The 19053-nt window shown below is 37.5% G+C and overlaps 1 protein-coding gene across 5 annotated transcripts in view; it reads left to right on the forward strand.

Moving 5' to 3' along the window:
- The window catches only part of TATDN1 (TatD DNase domain containing 1), a 37958-nt gene that overhangs the window by 11062 nt on the left and 7843 nt on the right, over nucleotides 1-19053 (forward strand). For 4 of the 5 annotated variants that reach the window (XR_010936171.1, XM_067711316.1, XM_067711317.1 and 1 more), the window contains 6 exons: nucleotides 3859-3922; nucleotides 5454-5597; nucleotides 5699-5741; nucleotides 13888-13973; nucleotides 14103-14143; nucleotides 15811-15887. Coding sequence is in view for 4 of the 5 variants with exons in the window: in XM_067711316.1 (XP_067567417.1) it covers nucleotides 3859-3922; nucleotides 5454-5597; nucleotides 5699-5741; nucleotides 13888-13973; nucleotides 14103-14143; nucleotides 15811-15887 (455 nt within the window). In the remaining variant the exon portion in view is untranslated. Of the gene's footprint in view, nucleotides 1-3858; nucleotides 3999-5453; nucleotides 5598-5698; nucleotides 5742-13887; nucleotides 13974-14102; nucleotides 14144-15810; nucleotides 15888-19053 lie in introns of all 5 variants that reach the window. The other variant, XM_067711319.1, reaches the window with a different exon arrangement.

Genomic DNA, 19053 nt, shown 5'->3' on the forward strand with positions numbered 1-19053 from the left:
AAATATTCTGTTCTCAGCAATTTAAGTGACACAAACCTTGTGAGTGGATCTTCCATGTGATCAGAAGTGTAGTAAATGGCCAAGTCTCCCTGGAAAAGTTTTTTAAAACCCATCTAAATTACCAGGCTTCTTAAGAGGCAACTGTTAGTAGATTTTGTAACAATTTAGCGTTTGTTAGAAGTAAGCAATCATCAAAAAGACATGTATCTAATCACCAAGTTTAGCTTTTATACTATGTATAACATTTCAAATAACTGAGAGAACACTTTAATTTTTATGGTGGTAATTTGATAATCGGGAGAATTCCTACTACTTTTAGAGTGTTCTAAGCAAAAGAATTTTAGTTTGGTGTCAAATTTTTTGAATAGATACTTCTTTTTAATCAGTATTTTTTTTAAGTAGCAAGCTAGCCCACACATGCACACAAGAAATAAGATTAAGTTCCAAAGGGGACTTCCCTGGTGGTCCAGTGGGTAAGACTGCACGCTCCCAAAGCAGGGGGCCTTGCTTCGATCCCTGGTCAGGGAACTAGATCCCACATGCAGCAACTAAAAGATCCCGCATGCCGCAACTAAGACCCAGCACAGCCAAATAAATAAATATTTAAAAAAAAAAAAAAAGATTACGCTCCATAGTGTGTCAGGGCACTTAGTAGCTACTGTTTCTAAGTTAAATAAACCTCAGTTTTAAAAAGTGATACTCCTGGCTAAATGAGTTCTGCAGTCTCCAAATTATATTAGTTATTATTCAGAAGTAATAAGGATAAAAGTTACAACATAATTTCTCATTATGTGGTCATTCTTTGCTTGGTAAATCACTTTATAAAATGTTTTTCTGCAAACTCTGAAATACCAAGCTCCTAAATTTTGTCAACTGAAAAAAACTGCACAACCTAAAGGTTGAGAATTATGTTTTATTTGGCATACTTGCTGAATTACCAGGCTTCTTAAGAGGCAACTAGTAGTTGCCTAATCCTCTCAGGTGGCTCTGAGGGACTGCTCCGAAGAGGGAAGGGAGGAGCCAGGATATATGGGAGTTTCGCCAAAAAAACCCAACACAAAACAAAAAAAAACAGGTAGTGGAACATCAAAAGATTACTCCTAGTTAAAGAAAAAAATCTCAAGTTAATGAATTTAGCACTTTTCTACATATGGGAAGATGCAAGAGTCTGGGCTCATTGAAATCATTCCTTTGATGTGCACCTTCACTATCTAGAGCAAGTATCCTGTTTTTCGCCATCCTGAGTCTCCTCAGGGTGCACAGTCTGAGACGGCTGCAGTGGCTGAGGGCTTGATGACCATAACATCCTGCGTTGACTGATATGGCAGGAGACGTTTTTCGTAGACAGTTTTCGTGTGTCAGAATAGTTTAATCTTAACATTTATAACACCCACATGGATTTAGGAATGACTGAACTGAAGAACTGAAATCAAATTTACTTGGACATGGTTCCAAATTGAAATTTAATCCAATGCCTTGTAGCTTTATGGTAGTGATTAAAAGCACAGTTACAGCATCACAAACCTTGGTTCCAGCCCCAGCTTCCTTCTTCAGAGCTTTGTAATCTGGGGTGCTTCATCTCTCTAGACTTCAGTTTTCTCATCCCTAAATCAAGAATGATAATAATAGCTAATAAACAGAATTGTTGTGAAGATTAAATAAAATATAGAATGCAAAGCAGTTGATATTGTACCTGGCATAAAGTAAGCAACATTTATTATGTTTATAGTGGAAGCTGTCATTGTCGTCATCATCATCGTCATCATCATCGTAAACTGGGAGAGGAAAGTATATGTCCCTTAGTCTTGTCCTTAGATTTGATTACAAACTATTTTACATAATTGAAAACTGGATGTGGGCACCTGATCCTTTTTTTTAATTTTTATTGGCATACGGTTGATTTATAACATGTTTCAGGTGTACAGCAAAGTGAATCAGTTATACATATATCCACTCTTTTTTAGATTCTTTTCCCATATAGGACATTACAGAGTATTTTATTTTAATTAATTAATTTATTTTTGGCTGTGTTGGGTCTTCGTTGCTGTGCGCAGGCTTTCTCTAGTTGTGGCGAGCGGGGGCTACTCTTCATTGTGGTGTGTGGGCTTCTCATTGCGGTTGGTTCTCTTGTTGCGGAGCACGGGCTCTAGGCACGCAGGCTTCAGTAGTTGTGGCATGCGGGCTCAGTAGTTGTGGCTCGCGGGCTCTAGAGCGCAGGCTCAGTAGTTGTGGCACACGGGGTTAGTGGCTCTGCGGCACGTGGGATCTTCTGGGACCAGGGATCGATCCCGTGTCCCCTGCATTGACAGGCGGATTCTTAACCACTGTGCCACCAGGGAAGTCCCCACCTCATCCTTTATTAAAGAATTAGGTAGTGTTAGTAAACAATAGTTTTCTCAATATTTTTGTTAATATATACTATGTTTTACAGGCAGAATAGATACTCAGTGTCTATCATTTCAGAAGTTTATCACTCTGTGAAAATGTCTGTTTATCATTTGCACTATCTCCTGTGTTTTCTGTGTGTTCTATTTACGTGTGTACCTAGAATGAATTCTTCATTTTAGCTCAGTGAGTCTCTTGAAGTATGCTTTAAAATATATACCTCAGTGTGTTTAAATCACTTCTTCAGAAGAATGTGCACTTAAGCAGCACTGCCTCAGTAGTCACCATCAACACATAGCTCTTTAGTGACATTTTCCCTTAAACAGGTTAGCAAAGATGGTGTTCTAACGGCAGTGGACTCTGATAGCTACCTCTGTAGAAGGGCTTCCTTGCCAAGAGCTATACATTTCCCTACAAAGAATTTTATCAATATACATTAATCCAGTGATTATTCATATTCTTTAAGATTATTGAGGACCCTAAAGAGCTCTTATGTGGGTTCTATCTATTGATATATATTGTATTAGAGATTAAAACAGAAAAGTTTTAAATGCAGTTGTCTTTGAATAACACTGGTTTGAACTGTGAGTTCACTTAGACACAGATTTTTTTCCAGTGGTAAATACTACAGTATTACGTGACCTGAGGCTGGGTGAATATGTAGATGTGGAACCCCTGATACAGAGGGCCGACTATAAGTAATATACAGATTTTCAATGGCGCCCCTAACCTCCACATTGTTCAAGGGTCAACTGTATCTATATATTAATTCATTTTAAAACAGTAGACCATTATGTAAAATAAATAGCATATTTTTATGAAAAGTATTTTCTAAACCAAAAACATTTAGTGACATGAGTGGAATTTGTATTTTTTAAAATATCTTTTAAATGTCTGACTTAATAGAAGACTGCTGAGCTTTCATATCTGTTGCTGCAGTCTTTTGTGATGTTACACATCATGTAGCCTCTGGAATACTTGACTGCACACGCGTGACAGGTGAGAGTGAATAGGCAAATAACATCTTAGTATTATTATGATAATAGTTTTGACCTAACATATCCCCTGGAGAGTCCAGGACCACACCTGGAGAACTGTTTAGTCAACACTATTGAATCTCTAATTTAGATTAACAAAATTCTAAATTCAGAAGTTTTTAGTTATTCATTCTTTCCTAATGTGATCTCTGTCCTCAAGAAACTCGTGGTCTAATAGGAAAGACAGACATGTGAATACATTTTAGTAGGAGTCACAAATTCTTTGTAGTGTGTGTATGTGTGTGTGCGTGTGTGCGCACGTGGAGAGGGTATTCAGGATCCACTCTGCACAGGAGGTGATCTTTCAGCTGAATTTTTAAAGGAGGGTTGGTATGTGACAGAGAGAGAAGCATTCTGGAAAAAAGCAGCAGGAAAGCACGTTTGGGAAACTGTGGTTGACACCCTGTTAAAGTGGACTTATTTCTTTCTGTTTCAGTTTGTGATTACAGGTGGAAATCTACAAGACAGTAAAGATGCACTGCATTTGGCACAGACAAATGGTATCCTCATATTACTTTTACCCCCCAAAATGTGAATTAAGTTATTTTGAAGAAGTCTTTCTGAGAACTGCCTCAGGTACAGATACTGTAGACACAACAGGAAGATAGACCAATTTCAGTGTAACACGATTAAGATGAAAAAATTGAAAGTGCCCATTGTTATATCAGATGCTTGATGAACCCTCTTGTATTTAATAAGGATTATTTTAAGATTTCAGTTAATGAGAATTAAGTTCACTAGGCATAAAATTTAACCTCAGATATTCCTGATGTAGAATTTTTGTGTATATGCCATAATGTGTTTAAGATATGAATTGCTTTTTATTTGCTCTTTTTTAACTTAGGCTGTGAAAGATCATTTATCATTTATAAATATTTATAAATATTCATCATGCAGATCAGAGACACTGTGCAAGGCCCCAGGAATGCAAATAATAATATAATATATAATCCCTCATGTGCTCACTTTATGTTCATATATTTGCATTTATTTAAAGTCTGTAAAGTTTTGGAGTTGATTCCTACAAGAATCCTAGTTACATAAAACACCTCCTTTACCTGGCATTCATGTACCTAACCTTTTTTTGGTTTGTTTTTTGCTGGGGAGCAGCAGGGAGCATACTTCATGTGCTAGACACTGAAGAATTAGGCATTCCATGTTATTTTTCAAAATACTGGTTTATTCATTAAAAGCTGTTTTTTATTGAAATCTTTCTAAAATGCATACTTCTCTTCAGGATCCACTGACACTTTTTCTTAGTGATTAAAGTCATAAAAATAATCATCTTCCCAGAAGCTTTTGATGTGTATAAGAATATTATCTTGCATACTTGTTATTCCCCAAACAGATATGCTTTTAAAAGTTCTCGGATCTCCATTGTCAACCCTTTTCCACTCCTCTGCGTATACCTGCTACCTCACTGCTTTAAAAGCTCCTTTTATGCATGAACATATTCGTGGGAGCCTGAGGAAGGCAACAGGTCTCTCCCATGGGTTCATCAGGTGCAAGCGCCTTAAGCTTTTTAAGCCCTTTTCAACCTCACACTTGTGTTCCATACAATTAAGATACCAAAGTACAGCCTCCAAATAAGTGAGCTTTATTTTCTATTAGAAAAATGAATCCTACTTCCACCTCTGTTACCCTTTTTAAGGGAAAGGAGTGCATTTTAACTGTTATTACATGAAACCTGAGTCACGTAAACAGTGAATATTAAAGATAAAATTGTAGAATGAAATGTCATTACCTAAGAAATTGTTTCATTTTCCATTCAGAAGGCTCAGTAAATACCAAACTTTGGAAGAGTTGAATTATTTTTACCAGTACATTAAGGCAATTGTCATATTCATGTCCTACTTTGTTAGTATTCCAAAAATTCTTATGTGATTAACCCAGTGCAATTCTGGTAGTTTGACTAGTTTATGGGTATTGTTAAAAACTGACCAGTTGAAATTATTTGATATTATATCATTTTTGCATATTAAATATGAAAAAATATTTTGAAAATAATCCTAAGACATTATTTTGTGCTAGATATGTTTTTCAGTACAGTTGGGTGTCATCCTACAAGATGTGATGAATTTGAAAAGAATAACCCTGATCTTTACTTGATGGAGTTACTAAATCTCGCTGAAAACAACAAGGGGAAAGTTGTAGCAATAGGGGAATGTGGACTTGGTAAGTGCCAACTTATCCCGTTAGAGTGACTTTGTTTGAAAATAATTGATTTGTTGTGTACAAGTCATGAGTAATTATTGATTCTTTTTTATCTTTTAAAGATTTTGACCGACTGCAGTTTTGTCCTAAAGGTACTCAGCTCAAGTAAGGAAATTTGTTGTCTTTAGAAATTATCGTATTGTAAAATCTTAAGGGTGATTTTAAGTAGATTTTATCAGTTCAGAATGTAGTTAGATTAAGCATGAGGCTTTTTTGTTTTTCCCTTTGTATATTAAAAGTTAAGTGAAACAAATTCCATGCGTACTTGAGTGGAATTCATAAGGTATGGAAGCATATAGTTCCCTAATTGTTTAACCATTTAACTTGATTTTAATGGTAGAAACAGGGATGAGTTTACGTGATAGACTTTCAATTTTTGTTTGTTTAATAAGAGCATTCATACATGAACCATTCCAATAAAATGAATTAAATTCAGTTGTGGGGCATATGATTTAAGAGTAAAAGATATTATTAATAAAAAGAGATTATAGGATCAATCACCAAAGCTAGAAAAGCATATTTTACTCTTGCTGGGTGTTGAATATTGTCAGTTTGGAACCTGAGAATCCTTTCATAGGATCCATGTTGGGAGTGGTGGCTTCTGAGGAAACTCCAAGCTCACAAGCCTCAGAGACTTCTTACAACCCATTGCCTGTAGCTGTTAGTTGGAACTCCTGTCACCAGACTGGTGGGTAGTGTTGAAGGCTGAAAAGAAAAATTATGTTATAGGCTTAATTTAAGACATAAGCATTTTGTTGAATTTCAAAAACAGTGTATTAATTGTCAAGATGGTAAAACATTAAAATGAGTTTCTAAAGGAGGCTAATTTAGTTATTCATCTATTCAGCAAATATTTATGGAGTAATATGTGCTAGAAACTGCTGGGAACTCATAGTATACTCATAGTATACAAAACTATGAATAAGGTATAGTATCTGCTCCTGGAGCCATTTAAGAATAAACAACCCTCCATCCTGCTTAGTTTCTCATACATGAAAGAGGAGTCTGGATCAAATTCTCTCAAGATACCATCTAGCTGTCTCATAATATTTAATAATTAACTATTTCTTGTCATATGATCTTGATTAAGCCAGTGCTTGATGGCCTGAAGGGACTTTTTTAACCATACCTGCCAGAAGTGTACTTCCTCCCACTCCCTCCCCTGCCCACACACGCAATCCCAGTGTGACTGGTCCAGGTGACAGTGCCTCCAGTGAGGCGCAGATTGACCAGTGAGCCTGTCGTACCCTGGACTTCAGGGTCCAGAATTCCTGAAGGACCATAACCAAGTGACACAGGATGGGTTAGAGTAATGTTCTATGGACTCTTGCTTTCAGGCTTCACAGTTATAGAACCTTTCAGAGCTGTTTAGTTAGCAGCATATTATTTGCCGTGTTTTTCAGGGATATTCACGTGATTACTGGCAGCATTATTAAATCTCTGTACCCCTCTCGAATATCATGTAGGTCAGTTCACTTAACCTTAAAAGTTCACATATTCACATTTAAAAAGAGAAACAGTTGGCTGTAATACCTTCTTCGGTTAAGCCCACACATCTTAATTCCTCCACTTTCGTGTCTGTTTTTGGCCAAGATGAGCCTCATGAGGCAAACAGATTGTGTGGTGTGACCATCAAGGACAGTGGCAGAGTCCTCCATATGACTTTTCATCCAGATGACTTAAACTGATTCTAAAATGCAACTTAAATACTTTAAACCTGATCTGTGTGTGTGTTTAACGAAAACATTGATAGTATCAGCTCTCTTTTACTGCTCCATCATCTTCAGATCAGAACTTAAAACGATGTATATATAGCAGTATATAGTTTATGCTTCATCACACATGCCAGTTGTCCAGATGTTGATCTGTAATAGAGTTGAACTCCATTGATTAAGTGAATGATTACCAAGTGTCTCCTCAGTCGGATACAAAGAAGAATAAGTGCCTCTACAGATAAGAGAGGACATAAATATTGGAAAGTGCTATCAAAAAGGTATGTGAACAGCAGAGGGAAAGACTCACTTTCTGGGGGGAGTCAGAAGGCTTTGCTAAGGTGATGGGATGTGACGTAGGCCTCTTCCAGAACAGGTAAGGCTAAGGACGAATTAAAGTACAGTAGAAATTTTGAATAGATGGGCAGTTGAGTTTGAAATTTCATTTTATTATAGATAATCAAATGACTTAGTGAGTAAAAGAGTGACAAACCAGTAGTAATTGCATTTGGATTGTTGTTATGGAAACATATACCCATGTCTCCTACCTTTGCTCCGTCCTTTCCTATAGCACGTACTAACAGCATCACCCCTATTCTCTGCCACACAGCACTCTGTACTTGTTTCAGCATTTCTCACATTGTAATAAAAGTGTTTGTGTTACCACTTCCGCTCCCACAACAAACTAGTGTCTCTGAGTTCTTCAAAGGCACAGACCAAGCCTTCCTCATGTTCTAGTTCCTATGGAGCCTAGCACAGTACTCTTAGCACATCGTAAATGTACACTGAATTTTTAATAATAAGGAAAGTGTCTTTTTGATTCCTGTAGAGCATGATGGATAAAAAGCCTATAATTCAGCTTTTACTGTTGAGTCTATTGAAAGAATTTACATTTTGGTCTGTGCTTATATATGCCAGTTGTCCATCTGAAACAATTAACTAGTGTGTGATTGTCATTTTTGTTTTACTTTTTAAGTAAAAAAGTATAGTCAAAAAAAAGACCTGTGAGAAGAGAAAAATAGAAAATAAATTAGTATAATGGATTAGGAGGCAAGACCGAAAAAACACCCACTACTGTGCAATAGACAAAGTATCTGAAAAATAATGGTAAGTAAAGGCAGTAGATAACATAGTATTAAAAGACCTTTGGAATCAACAGATCTTTAGGTTTGAATCATAACTGCCTTTTGGTACCTATATATTCCTTTGTAAATCTCAATTTCCTCATCTTTAAAATGGGGATAATACCACCTGCCTTTCTTAACATTTAGTATGTAAAGCCATTGTGCCGTGCCCGGCACAGAGTCAGAGCTCCATAAATTGTGGCTGTTGTATTATTCTTAGAAATACTGCCAACCTAAAGGAAGCTGGCTATAGTTTCTGTGTGGGATTTTTGAAAAGTGCTTTTTAAAGAGCAAAAAGAGAAGAAAAGCAAGAAGACAAGGAAAAGACCTGATTTAGTTATGGAAAGGTTAGCCTTTAGGCATACCCTGTATTTTCAGTTTCTCTGCCTTGTGCTACTACACTCCTTTCCTTGTTGCAAGTTAGAGTTCTGTTCACTTGAGTGGGAGGCATTTGCTTTGGGCATTTTTCTTGGGGTTACTACTGTGCAGGTCTTTTTCTTTTTTTTAGTCAGACATCAGACAAAATTTCAAAAATAATCATTTGCGGATTTAGGAAACCTCAGAGATGATGGCAAGGAGCCTCAGTCTCTCCTCTGGCTTAGAGGAGGGAGTAACACTGGGTTCAGGTGCGCTGCTGGAACGCTTTGGGTTTTCTGGAGTTGCCTCAGTCCAACTTACAGGCATTCCTCTGAGATATTGGGGGTTCAGTTCCAGACCATCACAATAAAGCCAGTCACAGGAATGTTTTGGTTTCCCAGTGCATATAAAAGTTATGTTTACGCTATACTGTAGTCTGTTAAGTGTGTGATAGGATTATGTGTAAAAAAACAATGTACAGACTTTAATTAAAAAATACTTCATTGCTAAAAAATGCTAACCATCATCTGAGACTTCAGCGAGTCAGTCTTTGTGCTGGTGGAGGGTCTTGCCTCAGTGTTGGTGGCTGCTGGCTGATCAGGGTGGTGGTGCTGAAGGCTGGGCTGGCGGCGGCAGTTTCTTAAAATAAGACAGCAGTGAAGTTTGCTGCTTTGATTGACTCTTCCTATCAGGAACTATTTCTTGGTAGCCCGCGATGATGTTTGATAGCATTTTACCCACAGTAGAGCTTCTTTCAAAATTGGAGTCAGTCCTCTCAAACCCTGCCACTGCTTCATCAACTAAGTTTGTCATGTCATTTCAACAGTCTTCACAGTATCTTCACCAGGAGTAGATTCCATCTCAAGAACCCACCTTCTCTGCTCATCCATAAAAAGAAACTTCTCATTCCTTAAAAGTTTTATCATGAGATTGCAGCAATTCAGTCCCATCTTCAGGCTCCACTTCTAATTCTAGTTCTCTTGCTGTTTCCATCACATCTGCAGTTACTTTCTCCACTCAAGTCTTAAACCCTTCAAAGTCATCTATGAGTGTTGAAATCAACTTCTTCCAAACTCCTGTTAATGCTGATATTTTGACCTTTTCCCACGAATCACGAATATTCTTAATGGCATCTAGAATGGTGAATACTTTCCAGGTTTTCAATTTACTTTGCCCAGATTCATCATCTGTGGCAGCTATAACCTTACAAAATGTTTTTTCTTAAATAAGAAGACGAGAAAGTAAAAATTACTCCTTGATCCATGGGCTGCAGAATGAACGTTGTTAGCAGGCATGACAACAACATGAATCTCATTGTACATCCCCATCAGAGCTCTTGGATGAATGGGTGCATTGTCAATGAACAGTAATATTTTGAAAGGAATCTTTTTTTCTGAGCATTAAGTCTCAACAGTATGCTTAAACTATTCAGTAAACCATGTTGTAAACAGATGTTCTGTCATCCAGGCTTTTGTTATTCCATTTATAGAGCACAGGCAGAGTAGATTTAGCATAATTCTTAAGGGTTCTAGGATTTTCAGGTTGGTAGATGAGCATAGGCTTCAACTTAAAGTCACCAGTTGCATTAGCCCCGAACAAGAGAGTCAGCCTGTCCTTTGAAGCCAGGCAATGACTTCTCCTCTCTAGCTATGAAAGTCCTAGATGGTATCTTTTTTCAACTTAAGGCTGTTTCATCTACATTGAAAATCTATTGTTTGGTGTAGCGACCTTCATTCATTATCTTCACTAGATCTTCTGGATACCTTGCTACAGCTTCTGCATCAGCACTTGCCGCTTCGCCTTGCACGTTTATGTTATGAAGATGGCTTCTTTCCTTAAACCTCATGAACCAACCTCTGCTGGCTTCAAACTTATCTCCTGCAGCTTCCTCACCTCTCTCAGCCTTCATAGAGTTAAAGTTAATTAGGGCCTTGCTCTGGATCAGGCTTTGGCTTAAGGGAATGTTGTGGCTGGTTTGATCTCATATCTAAACTACTAAAACTTTCTCCATGTCAGCAGTAAGGCTGTTTTGCTTTCTTATCATTTGTGTGTTCACGGGAGTAGCACTTTGAATTTTGTTTCGGAACTTTAACTTTGCATTCACAACTTGGCTGACTGGCTCAAGAGGCCTAGCTTTTGGCCTGTCGTGGCTTTAAACATGCCTTCCTCACTAAGCTTAAACATTTCTAGCTTTTGATTTAAAGTGTGAGACATGAAACGCTTCCTTTAACTTGAACACTTAGAGGCAATTCATTGTAGTGTTATTAGTTGCTTAATTTCAGTGCTGTTGTGTCTCAGGGAATAGAGAGGCCCAAGGAGAGGAAGAGAGACCAGGGAACATGCTGGTAGGTCAGAACACACAGAATATTTGTTAAGTTCGCTGTCTGGTATGGGCAAGGTTTGTGGCTCTCCAAAACAATTGCTATAGTAACATCAAGGACCACTGATCACAGATACAATAATGAAAATACAATAATACAATACAAATGCAGTAATGAAAAAGTTTGAAATATTGCAAGACTTGCCAAAACGTGACACAGAGACACAAAGTGAGCGAATGCTGTTGGAAAAATGGCCGATAGACTGGCTTCACGTAGAGTTGCCACAGATCTTCAATTTGTAAAAACAAACAAAAAAACAGTATCCAAGAAGCTCAGTAAAACAAGGTATGCCTGTAATAACAGCTGGTACTCTGAAGTTGGAACTTTTCAAGCCCTGACCTTAGCTATTGTTGACCCTAAAATGTAAGAAGCAGTAATATTTACAATCAGAAGCAAATTTCAGCTTTGCTAAAGTGAGCAAATCCAACTCAAAGAATGATTCTCATTTATGAATTTTTAAAAATCTTAAAAGAAGCAGAGAAGTCTCTTAATAGGTGCCACTGGACTTCCCTGATGGCGCAGTGGTTAAGAATCCACCTGCCAGTGCAGGGGACATGGGTTCAAACCCTGGTCCAGGAAATTCCCACATGCCTCGGAGCAACTAAGCCCGTGCGCCACAACTACTGAGCCTGCGCCCAGAGCCTGCGTGCCACAACCACTGAGCCCGAGTGCCACGCGCCTAGAGCCCGTGTTCTGCAGCAAGAGAAGCCACTGCAATGAGAAGCCCGCGCACCGCAACGAAGAGTAGCCCCCACCCGCCGCAACTAGAGAAAGCCTGTGTGCAGCAACAAGACCCAATGCAGCCATAAATAGATAATAAATCAATAAATATTTTTTAAAAAACACCTGAGTTAAAAAAATATAGGTGCCACTTCCTGCCCTTTAGCTTCTTTTGTTATTCCTAGTTACCGTAGTGGGTTGTTTTTTCTTTAAAGACCCTAGTCATTTGATGTTAAGTACCAGTTATCCTCGATTTGTATCATTGGGAATGATTTTTTACCACATGGTTTTCTTATGATACCTAGCTGGCTTGAGCACGTCGACCTTTTCTTTTCTCATATTATATAAAATTCTGTAAGCACGTTGCTTGGGTATCTGTTATTGTCATAAATTGTACTTTTGCCTACTCTGCGATAGGAAGGCTTATTTCCAAGCTGATCATTAGATTCTGTACATCTGTGGCTTGGTTGTATGGCTGTGTGTAGCCAGAAGCCAAATACAGAGTAACGTTTACATAATGACTGGAGAGCACTTAACTGCTGACATCTGAATTACTTTAGAGGTTATGGAAATAGTGACCAGTAGTAATTATTAAAATATTTTGTCCCAGTGATCGTTTATATTTCCTACACTGTGAAGTTTCAGCACCATGCTAACTAAAAATATTTTTGCTTATTCTAGTCCAGCAGAATCTGAAAAAAAAAAATTGGATAATAAAGACACAGACCACCAATTTTAGGATGACTATTTCTTTGAGAAGTACATTTCTATTTCTAATTTTAAAATGTAGCATTTTCAAGAGTTTTACAAAAGGGGTGCTCTTAGGAAAATAGCTGTCTGGCACTTCAAGGAGACAAGATATAGGAAAACTCAGCAAAAGAGATTTAAGTTATACACGGAGGAATTGTTCCCCCAAATTAGGGGCCTAGAAGAGGTAAACCCCTTAAGAAAATAATACGACACCTATTGTCTGTAACTCCTCGTTTAGCTTAAACTACATGACCATTAATGAGAACGAGAGGGAACACTGCTGAAATGAAGACACACAGAACTCCCACCCTGTCATGTCCTCTGGATATTGTCCTTAAATGCTGGGACCAGGAAGAGGCTTCTTGAAAGCCTCTTGTGTGTTGTGATCTTGGACAAGGTCTTACACCCCTCTGACACCAGCTCTTGTCCTATCTATCCTAGGGTTATTTTGAGGATTAGATGAGACAATGGTATAAGGCACTTAAAACTCTTCTTATAAAGTACTCTAAAATGTTCAGGACTGCCATTTTATCATGTAATTTTCATTTTTCTGAAAAATAGAGTATTTCAGTTTTTGTGCTCATTTGTTTCATAAATTCTTTGTGTTTAGTTTTTAAGGGAATCCTTCTTTTTGCTCAGTGGCAATAACTCCTTGTATAACAGCACATAGAAAACACTGAGTAGAAGTGGCTTCTCACTGGAGTGAGTTGATGCCCACTGGTGGTGCTCAGCCAGCTCTCGGGACAAGGGGCTGGCCATGTCTTTTCGGCCACCAACACATGCTTCGGGGAAGGGATCCCACGGGTAATAGGAGGGTGTCCACTTCATTTGTTGGGATTTAGTCAGAAAGCTAGTTAAAAGTAATTATTTGGGGGAACAGTCTGTAAACTTAAACCTTACAGCTCTTTACTTCTAGCGATCAATGGTAAAGTGCTACCTAATTTACCTGGCAGTTACAATGGAAAAACTAACAAACATTTCTGAAAATAATTTTGTAATCCCAGAAAATGAAGTAACCCTTTCAGGAAGTTTTTATAAAAGCTTTCGGCTAGGCCTGATGTGTTTTAAATGCCTGAATTCACTATTTCTGTTCTATCATTTCTAGAGAATAAAAGCCCTTTAACTTAAAAAAAAAATCATTTGACAATTATTTTTCTCATGCTAAAATAAAATTTTTAATGAGGAAAATTTTTTTTCCATTTTGCAGATATTTTGAAAAACAGTTTGAACTGTCAGAACAAACAAAATTACCAATGTTTCTTCATTGTCGGAACTCACATGCTGAATTTTTGGGTGAGTTAAAGCTAAAATCTCATTTAAAATTTAAGAATTTGCAGATATCAAGCTATTTGCTAAAGCTAAAATCTCATTTAAAATTTAAGAATTTGCAAAGATCAAGTTGTTTCTGTTTTAAATTCACAGACATAATGAGAAGGAATAGAGATCGGTGTGTAGGTGGAGTGGTAAGTATAGAAACTGCTTTTAATAAATGATGTTGGCCTCTATAAAGTGATTCAGATGTCAGCAATAAAGTTACGAAGGTTCTGCTCTCTCTTATTAGAAGGGCATATAAATTTACTGTTAAATCTATAGATCAGATATGGTACAAACATAAACCACACTATTTTAGTTACATTTACTTTGTTCAGAGTACAAGAATGAGTACAGAATTCTGTTCACAAGAAAACCCCATGAATTTAGTCCTGCACATTGTAATAGTCTGCATGATCTTCTTTTTCTCCGCTTCTTCCATCAGCAGTTCTTTAGTGTTCTTCAATTTAAATTTTGAGCAAAATATAAACGAAATTTAATAATATTTTAAAATATTTTAGCACTCTTTTCAGGTTTGCCTTCTTAATTTCTTGTCAACTGTAATTATTTACTGTTACCACTCTGATTAGAGACACATTCTCATTTCTGTAGTTTGCTTCTGCTCGAAACACTTCTCTATGGTCATTTCAGTCATTAGTCTTGAGAAAGTTCCATAAATAGTATCTGTCTATCACTTAGCTTGGGCATCCATAGCAGTGATTTTTAATTTTTTTTTTTTGGATCATGGACTCCTTTGAAAATCTGCCTCAGAAAAATGCTCATATGTACAATTTTCACATGTAATTTTAGGAGAGACTCACTGGTCTCTAGCAAAAAAGCTGTTATCCACATGTAAGTGGACTTTCTCAGTTCAGGCCTGTGTTGTTAAAGGGTCAGCTGTAGTTTAAAAAACTTAACAGCAACAACAAATCCAACCTAAATGTTTGACTTTTATCAAAAGAAAATTGCCAAATAAAGAATTAATAACTAATTTTCTAAAATGGTTTATGAGGGTCGTATTTAAAATTATCTTATATTGATGGAGGCTATGTTTTCTTTCTAGTCAGCTGGAAGTGCTGAGGGGAAGAACAAACCCTTTTGAGCAGCTGTGTAACAGTTACTTTTGAGAAACATCTTACCCACAGTGTATTCAGACTCTCTGGATGCTATATTAGTGTGACTTCACTTGTTAGGTGTGTTTAAAGGAGTCTTGTCACTTATGATTACATAAATACATCTGAAGTGTGAAAAATTTTGCTTTAACTCCTTTATCTTTGAAGGAGAAAAATTCCATCTCAACCCTTTTTGCTTGCTGAGCTGATACTATTGACTGTATAACAATTTACAGTTTCTAAGCAATGTTCTAACAATCTCTATACATCTTAAATTTTTCTCTTAAAATTCACTTCTCTTCTAGGAAAAAAAAGCATCCTGTAACAAAAAAATTGAACATTTAAAAATATTTTTTAAATAGTCTTGTAACATTTTACCTTTTCCTCATGCTTTTGCCTAGAATGTGGCTCTCTCCTCCAGTCCCCTTTCCTGGAGGTACAGCAGTAGTGCTGGTGCAGAGACCTCAGCACAGCCACAGACAGAAATTCTAGGCAGCCGTCTCCTTGCCTCATCACGTTGGAGATGATGACAGGTTATAATTGCGAAATTTGATTTGAAAATAAAAATTGTAGGGGCCACATTTGAAACCCCATGTTCAAAAAACCCCTACTGCGTTTATATTTTTGCTTAGACAGTCCTATTAATGTTATTTAGAATTTTAAAGAAAAGTAATTATTATAATAAAATTATGCCTTCATGTCCTTAGGTGCATTCATTTGACGGTACCAAGGAAGCAGCAGCTGCTTTGATGGACTTGGGTCTCTACATAGGATTTAATGGTTGGTAGGTCCTTGAGTTGTTTTTTGGTTTTCGTTTTTTTAACTTTTATAATTAAGCAGATTCCTTAAATTGTTTTATAGGGAATTACTGATAAAGATTTAAATTTGTTTTTATTAAAATTTATGTGTTTTGCATTGACCTTGGTCTGTGAATTTTAGTGATAAATGTAAGAAATTAAACAGTATGTTACTATTACAAATTAAAGCTTGAAAGCTATAAACTGCTATCCTGTGTTCCAGTAATGGAAAACAATTTTCTGTTGAGGTTAGCAGGTACCTTTCTCTAGCAATGCAGTTTATTCTCGGATCAGTTTATCCCTTTAAAACGTATGTGTTCACAGCATTGCATATACATATACACAAGTGATGTCCACCTATGGGGGAAGGGTCATACTATGACATAATCGTCTTCTGTATCTCTGTAGGCCAAGAAACTGAGGCTCAGAGAAGTTAAGAAACAGGTGTAAAGTCACTCAAAGTGTGAGAACCTGTATCCTCTTCCTCACTTGGTGACCTTCCTGCTGTTATACACACTAAACCTCGTGCACCCACTACAGTCTGCTAGCATAGCTGGGTCCCTGGGCTCATTTTCTTCCAAATAATTTGATGAGCTTCTACCAGTGTCTTTCCTCAGGTTATCAGTGTAGCTCATGAAATAAACTGCAAAATAAATTGCAAAAAGTAAGACTTCCTTTCCCTCTTCAGTGTTTCATTTCCTTCAAATCACTACTTTTCCAAGTACTTTTTATTTTTTTTATTTTTTTTTTACTAAACTCCACTTTGGAATATAGAATCATGAAATTAATTATTTGCTATAGAGTTCAGACTTATTTAAATGTCCTAGATGCTTCTTTCATATTTTAAATAAATTGATGATTTAATTAATTTATATATTAACATGGAAATAATGCATGCATAAAGTAGTATTAAAAGACTTATAAGCACAGTCTCCCAGCATGCCATCTACCCCAAGTTAATTTTTCCAGAGCCAACCACTTTACTCTTTATCACCTTGTATCTAAATATTACATATATGCTATTAACTCTTAATTCATTCCCTTTGTCTATTCCCATTAAGGTGTTTGAGCACTTTAGTTCTTTATCCAGTACTGCCCCCGCACCTCCATTATTTCCTCTATAGCCCTCTCAATGTAGTTATTTGAGAATTTTTGGTTATATGCATATTATGTGTTTTCATTATTATGTCTGTGTAAAATATTGTTGACTGCTGAACCATGTGATGTACCACTTTTTTATTTTCCTGGAGTAACTTTCCTCATATTTTTATTTACTTGGCTTTCTTCAAAACTTGAAGCCTTCTTCACACTTTTCAACAACTCTGTAAAATACTTTTTTCTATTTTTCCACATAAGGAAACCTGTGTGGATAATCAGATAATTCGTTAGTTCCTGACCCTTCTATCTTTCTGCTACAGTTTGGACTAGTGTATTTTCTGTGATAGAACTCCTATTTTTAAATCCCATGTATTCTATTTTGTTTTGTTGGAACACATGTTTGCAAATGAATTAATTCTCTTCATCTTGAAAGTTTACCTGGATAGTCAATGAAAGGGGAAAAAAGAAAAACATACTTTCACTTGATATTTTTTCTAGGCATAAAATTCTAGATTAGAGATCATTTTCACTGAGGATTTACAATATCCCAGTTCTAGGTTCCAGTCTCTATTCTGTTTCCCAATACATTACCTGTGACATACTTCTTTCCCTGTGGAATATTTTAGTTATTTATCTCTGGTATTATCAAAATGTGCAAAGGTGTTTTGATGGGTTTTTGTCATTCTCCACTGGCCCCTTCCAGCTAGAGGCTCATCTTTGTCAGGCCTGAGAAGTTTTCTCAATTTTTTTTTTTTTCTATTCATTCTTTGTACCTCCCAGGCTGATACTCTGATCTCATTTTTAAAATTATTTATTTATTGATTGATTTTTGGCTGTGTTGGGTCTTTGTTGCAATGCGTGGGCTTTCTCTAGTTGCGGCGAGTGGGGCTGCTCTTCATTGCGGTGTGTGGGTTTCTTATTGCTGTGGCTTCTCTTGTTGCAGAGCACAGGCCCTAGGCACACGGGCTTCAGTAGTTGCACCACGTGGGCTCAGTAGTTGTGGCTCATGGGCTCTAGAGTACAGGCTCAGTAGCTGTGGCGCACGGGCTTAGTTGCTCCATGGCATGTGGATCTTCCTGGACCAGGGCTCTAACACGTGTCCCCTGCATTGGCAGGCAGATTCTTAACCACTGCGCCACCAGGGAAGTCCCTGATCTCATTTTTTATTCTACAATTTCTATCTAATTTTTTTCCTCCTCTCAAACAAGTGCTTTATTTTTCAGCCTTTTTTTTTTTTGGCTGTACCACACGGCTTGCAGGATTTTAGTTCCCCGAGCAGGGATCAAACCTGTGCTCCCTGCAGTGGAAGCCTGGAGTCCTAACCACTGGACTGCCAGGGAGTCCCCTTTTTCAACTTTTTAAGGAAACTTACTTAAGCTTTTGTTTTCAGTCTCTGAAAGCTCTCGTTTTTTTTCCTACCGTATTCTTGTTTGGTAGATGCAGCATCTTCCCATCTCTCTAAAGATATGTTATATATATATGCCATTTAATGCTTTTATTTTCTCTGAGTTCCTTTTCCTCTTTGTTTTGGTCTCTATCATGATAGAGGCTTTCTTCAAATGTCAGGCAGTTCTTTGCTGTATATTTTAAGAGTGAAGGGGGAAAAGCTGTTGGAAGCTCCGTGGGGAGATAGCCCATCAACTGCAGGCCCACAGATGGCCAACTGACTTTCTCGCCGGGGAATCCTTAGTGTCAGCTTGTCAAGATCTTCCTCTGGGTTTGTTCAGTTTCTCCAGAGAGGGCTCCTCTGATCCCTGGTGGGAAAATGGGATGAGAATTCATAAACATACCTATGTTCTGAAGCAGGATGGTGCTGGAGAGGGGATGTCTCCGTTCAGTAAGCAGTCAGTCTCCATTTCTAGTCCATGCCTCACCCTGCCCTCCTCTGTGCTGCTTGTCTTCCAGTCCAGAGACGGCACACATCTCTCTCTCTGTCTCTGCCTCTGCCTCTCTCTCTCGGGCCAGGGTACCGGGCAGTTGTCATCTCTGCACCAATTTATTGGAAAGTAATCTGAGAATCCCATCTTCTCTTTACCCTGACTTTTCAAGCAATCC

Source organism: Pseudorca crassidens, chromosome 17 (genome assembly GCF_039906515.1).
Source record: "Pseudorca crassidens isolate mPseCra1 chromosome 17, mPseCra1.hap1, whole genome shotgun sequence".
NCBI classification, from domain to species: domain Eukaryota; kingdom Metazoa; phylum Chordata; class Mammalia; order Artiodactyla; family Delphinidae; genus Pseudorca; species Pseudorca crassidens.